This window comes from Nuphar pumila, chromosome 9, assembly GCF_984573655.1.
Source record: "Nuphar pumila chromosome 9, dmNupPumi1.hap1.1, whole genome shotgun sequence".
Lineage (NCBI taxonomy): Eukaryota > Viridiplantae > Streptophyta > Magnoliopsida > Nymphaeales > Nymphaeaceae > Nuphar > Nuphar pumila.
In genome coordinates, this window is record NC_143257.1 from 116917999 (window position 1) to 116923931 (window position 5933).

Genomic DNA, 5933 nt, shown 5'->3' on the forward strand with positions numbered 1-5933 from the left:
TTCATACCTAATCCGGATGCGGATCGTCTCTCATTACAGCATCTTTTACATCGAACCGTCCATTTACGAAAGAGGGACGGTAGGACGTTCGTCCATCTCGAGACGACGAACATACGCTCCCCTATCCTTGGGACGACGGTCATTACAAAATCTTCATAGGGACAATTTCGTAAAAATCCAGAAGAGAAAACAGCATACCAGATCACGCAAGGGAATTCACTTTTCTTTTCATCCCCATTCTCTCCCTAAAAAAAGGGTAGAAATGGAGGATAATTGAGTCATTTTACAATAATTATAAAAGCCCTTTCTCTCAAAGAAAACTACAAGGGAAACTATATGAAAATCACTCGTTAATACCGAGAGATGTAGAGGGCAAAATAATAACTTCTCTGAATTCAAGACGAAAAGGAAAAAATCGAATAACGTGAAATTTTTTCCGGAAATTAAATGGGATTTAAAGGCAGAGCGAGAGAGAGAGAGAGAGAGGGCTTGATGAGAAATCATGGCGACGCAGGACGTCGGGGGGAAAGAGCGATGGGGGACGTGGGAGGAGCTGGTGCTAGCGTGCGCCGTGAAGCGGCACGGCACCAAGAGTTGGGATTTCGTCGCCATGGAGGTCCAGACCCGGATCTCCTCCTCCTCCCGATTCCTCTCCGCCGGTGATTGCAGGGAGAAATACAGAGACCTTCAGAGGAGATTCACAAACGGCGAGTGTAGGGAGGACGAAGAGAAAGAAGAAGACGAGGAAGAGGAGGAGGAGGAGGAGGAGCAGGAGGGTGAGAGCGAGAGGAGGATGCCCTGGTTGGAGGAGTTGAGGAAGATCAGGGTCGACGAACTCAGGCGAGAAGTTGAGCGTTACGACGTCTCGATCGTGTAGGCTTCCTCTTCTCTTTTTATTATTCGACGAAAACACACGATTTTCCCCCTTTTTTAAATTTTTTTACATAAATCAAAGTATTTTTCCTTATTTCTACGATTTTCACCTTTTTCTTCTTTTTATTTTTTGATAGATTTTGGTTTTTTCGAAGATCGCTCCTTTTTTGTTCGGATTTACGATTTTCCGGTGTTTTGGTTCGAAATAGTCTTTTTTCTGCGTACGTATGTACTTTTTTGTATTATTTTCGTTCTGCAAACGAAAAAAGAAATTTCTCTTTTTTCTCGGTTTAGTTAGAAACTTAGAAGCAAAAGCTAATTTTTTTTCATATTTTTTCCTTTCCTTTTTCCCTTTCAGAATTATTATTTCGTTGTTGGAAGCCTCAAAAGATTCTTTTTTATTTTTATGTTTATTTTCGTCCTTTTCATTCCCTCCCGTAGATCTGAGAGTTTTTGGCCTTGCAACTCTTCATCTTCGTTTTTTGCGCCAAAATATTCATTTTTTCCAAAAAATTGTAATTAGCCTAATAAATGATTTTCCTTTTCTTTCTCCTCTTTTTGGTCTTTCGAGTTCTGGTTTCCGTCCGTTCGAGATCTAGATTTTTCCTGTTCCCTCTCTATTTTCTACTAATTTCTGTTCTGCGATGGCGACGTTCGAAGATCCGATGGTCTCTTCGTAGACGATATCGTCACTCCGTTTCCCCCTGTCCCTCCGATTTTTCCTTCAAAAAATCCTTTTTTTGCTCTCTCTATTTGCCCTACGGGATTAACGATCTAGGGTTTCCTCGCAGCTCGCTGCAACTCAAGTTAAAGAAACTCAAGGAAGATGGCGAGCGGAGCGTCTCGGAGACGGAGAACGCCCGGAAAGAACCAGATCCGGAAAAGGACGACCACGGAGAAGAGCCACCCTCATGTTCGAAGCAGGGAGAGACCGATCGAAAGGTCGAGGAGGAGGAGGCGATAGGGATCGATGGAACCGACCCGGAGACCAAGCGGAGCGAATCGGATAGGAGAATCGACGAATCGGATCGCGAGAACCGGTCCTTCAACGAGTCGAATTCGACGGAGGAGAATGCGAGGACTCAGAAGCCGGAGAGGGCCGACGAGGCTGAAGCCGGTGCGCCAGATCCGACCGTCGACCGGCCGGTGGATGAGAGATCCGCTGGAGTCCCGGCGTCTCCGTCAGAGTCGTACAACGGCAGCTCCGAGACGATCGCGAAGGATCCGGCGGGGCGATCGTTGCCAAGGGAGGCGGAGCTCGGCGACGTGTACTCCGCTACGAAGGACGCCCCGGCGGGAGGGGCTGGCGGCGCCGTGGGGTCCAACGAGTCGAGTGCGGAGTCGAAGGATGGCAGTGGCGAGGCGGAAGGGGTGAAGGAGAGCAGCGAGGGGCTGAGCTCCGTCGGCCTCTCGAAGAAGAGGCGCCGGAAGGGTCGGGAGAACAGCAGCAGCGGCGACGACAACGAGCGATCCTCCGACGCTATCTCCGGCGGGGACTCGCCGCCTCCGGCCAAGCTCGGCCGCGCGGTCGCCGGTGATGTCGGCCGCCTGCCGGAGCTCCTCGACGCCGTGCGGTCGCACAGGAACGGCCGGGTCTTCGAGCGGCGCCTCGACAGCCAGGTATATGCCCTCCCGTCCGACCAGGTGGTGGCGAAGACGTATAATTACCGCTCTGCCCCCTGCTTCTTTCCAAGCATTACGATGGTGTCCACCATTTTGCATTTTGTAAAGGATTGCACTTTCGCGGGTGCTCGTCTTTTCTCCCACGGAAGGCGCTGTTGAACGGCGTGGCTTTTTCGTAAATCTGTCGCTCTTAATCACGAACGTGCAGTGCACCCTCTGCGTCGTCGGGGGCATTTTGGTCATTTGCTTGGGGCGAATCAACCCTCTAAGTGGAGATCGGGTCGGAATACTGTGATTCGGTTCAGGTTCCGGACCTAGTCTGTCCCTTATGGGTTGGTTCATCGTCAGCTTTACATCGTCCTCCTCCTCATCATCATCATCCCATTGCCAGGTGTTTGGCTTCGCAAGTGTCCCATTTGTCCAGTCATCTCTGTTACTTTTTCTTTTTCTCTAGATATTAAAAAAAAAAAGAGGTTATTCTAACTTGTTGGCTATATATTTCTATTGGGTTAGTCCGACCCCTATCAGTTATACAATGATACCATTGGGATTCGAACTTGCAACGTCCCAACACATGGTGACGTGTACTAGCTGCTCCTATCAGACAAGCGGAGCCCTTTGGTATATTTCTATTGTTTTTTTTTTCTTATTGGCACAAGCTGAGGGAATAATCCGAGCAGTGTGCTTCCAACACGAGACGAGAACCGTTGGTTATAATTGCGTGACCTAACCATCAATGCTACCTTGTTGGCTATTTACTTTAAAAGCCATTTGACTCCTGCTTTATTACATTTAACGATCGTTTCTGTGATTTTGCGTTATCTTAAAATCTTTCAGTTTAGTTTTGTTTAGCCAAACAAAAGTGTTTACAATGCTCTCATTTTTGGCTCGTTTAACAAAAAAGCGCATACTATGTCTTCAAACTAGTTGTTTTGCGAAAAAGGGCCTAAAGGTGGGACCGCTGGACGGCTTTTTGTAAACAGCCTGACAAGTTTCGGGGGTCCTTCGTAAATTATTTTTTTCGTGGGCCCTAGCGGGGGATTAGGTGCAATCACGTTTCACAAAATAAATGTGAACTTCTTGCCACACATGTTGATGGTCCCGCTCCACGAACCGGTGGCTCAGGACGTATCGGGACACGTGTTGCTTAGTTGTCAAAGAATCACGTTTTTTTTTGTATAATGCGATATAGCACCTGATCCTGACTTGGACTCCACTGGCGACTCAGCGATCACAAGCTTTCTCTCGTGTCACTGAATGGATCGGATCTTTTTATGTTTTGGATCAGATTTGAGTGTGGGTCCATACTTCACCGTGTACTCGTAATTGATTCTTTGTTTGGTTTTGTCTGTCAGGATACACTGTATTACGGGAGCTTGATCCGGAAGCACGTAGATCTCGGGACGGTGGCGACGCGAGTAGAAGAGGGGCACTACTCCAGCACACTGGAGTTCTTCAGAGACCTGCTGCTTCTGTTCAACAACGCCCTCGTTTTTTACCCCAAGAACTCTCCCGAGTCCACCGCGGCGGGTCTCCTTCGGGACCTCGTCACCAAAGAGGTGATGCCCAACTCCATCTGGAAACCCGAACCCAAAGATGACCCCTCCCCGTCTTCCGATACGAAAGAGCAGCCCAAACCCGGTTCAGACCGTTCCGGTTCGCAGCACTCGAAGCCAGTGAACCCCGCCCCCCCGGTCGTGGTCAGCAGAAAGCGCAGCGCCCTCTCTGCGTCTCAGCCGGAGGCCGCGAAACCGCCTAAAGCGGAACCCGAGCCGACACCTCAGGAGGAGCCAGAAAGACCCGGTTCGGCCGAGGTGAAGGAAGCCGAGACCGAATCGAAGAAGAGGCCGGCGAAGGGGTCGAGGACGAACAAGAGCCGCGCGAGTATGCTATCGGCGAAGAACCCACCGAGCTCTTCGAACCACCAGAACCCGAACTCGGGCTCCAACCCCAGTCGGAGCCTCGCGGCAGCGACGACGACGGCGGCTTCGAAGGGGGTGATGAATGCTGGCGGAGGGGAGAAGACGGAGTTGCCGTCGAAGAAGCGGAGCGCGGCCGCGGCGAACTTCCTGGATAGGATGAAGAGGACTAGTGGCGGCCAGACGACGAAGACGACCGTGATTCCTATGGCGGGGAGCTTGATGGAGAAGTTGAGGAGTTCGGGTGGTGGTGGGAGGGGCGGAGACCCGCGGAAGGGGGCGAGGGACGGCCGGAAGGAGACGGGTTCGCGGCAGGGAGGTGTTGGAAAACAGAAAGCGCCGGTGGTGGCTTCGCCTAAGAGGGGAGTGGGGCGGCCACCAAAGAAGAGAGCGGCAGGGAGGCAGAGAGCGGCGAAGGAAGCGGAGGCGGAGGCTGCTCCGCCACCGCCTCCGCCTCCCCCGTCCAGGACGGCCAGGAAGCGGGCTCGGAGGTGATGGGAGGGAGAGGGTAGGTTTGGGATTTTGTATATTTGTAACGTTATGTGTTTTTTACCCTTTTATTTGTTTTATCTTTTTCTTTTTTAATCTTATTTTTCTCTGGCTGGATGATAAATTGCATGGATGGTTCATATTCAACGGTGGGATGTGACCGGTTTGAAAAAATTACTAGTTTGCACACATTAGCTTTAGGCTCGGTTTGACTCGTATAGGTTTAAGTAATAATAAATATATTTTACATTATTTTACATCAACATAGTCACAAATATCTTACGGGCTATATATTAGCAAGGCTGTGATAAATCTCGAAAAATCCTTGGAGTTTAAAAAAATAATATATATAATAATAATAATAATAAATAAATAAATATCATGTTTAGATAATAAAGCTAGGGTCAGGCAGACCCCTACCAGTTATACAACCATACCATTGGGATTCAAACTTACAGTGTCCCAATACAAGGTGACTTGCACTAACTGCTCCTAACAGACAAGCGCGTACCCCGTTGGTATTACTTACAACTTTGAAACAATGTATTTGTATCATAAATTAGCTCGGTCGTTTAGCTATAGCTCATCATGGGCTCGGGCTGGGCTTGCCTCTATGCAAGTTCATGCCAAGCTCGTTCATCTCATTTATCATACCTAGTTATCAGTTGCAACAATAAGGATATTTTAGCTTTAAATTTATACAGTTCGGGCTTTAATCACGTTATAAGGTACAAAAAGGAGCAGTTTTTTTTGGATTTATAACTCGAAGAAACCACACCCGGCACGAAGACATGGTCTCACAGGCTCAGCCTACCATACCTATGGTCATCTTTTGGCAGCATAAAACTCCGAGGCTAGGACCCCTGCCCGACAGAAAATGGCAGTTGTGTTTGTTTCTTTATAACGGGTTTAAAATTGAGAGATTTTGGTTAGTTTACTTGCTACACCAAATATTATTCCTAAAAGGAAAGGAAAGAAAAAGAATGAAAAACGGTTTTTCTTAACCTGGACCTTTTCTTTTCTTTTCTT

General features: G+C 48.5%; 1 protein-coding gene across 1 annotated transcript; it reads left to right on the forward strand.

Annotated features, from left to right (window-relative positions):
- Nucleotides 1-463: 463 nt before the first annotated feature.
- Nucleotides 464-5028, forward strand: LOC149829004 (uncharacterized). Its single transcript, XM_090017853.1, has 3 exons — nt 464-873; nt 1665-2493; nt 3852-5028. The coding sequence occupies exons 1-3, from the start codon at nt 503-505 to the stop codon at nt 4908-4910; spliced, it is 2259 nt and encodes a 752-aa protein (XP_089873979.1). The 5' UTR covers nt 464-502; the 3' UTR covers nt 4911-5028.
- The last annotated feature ends 905 nt before the right edge of the window (nt 5029-5933 follow it).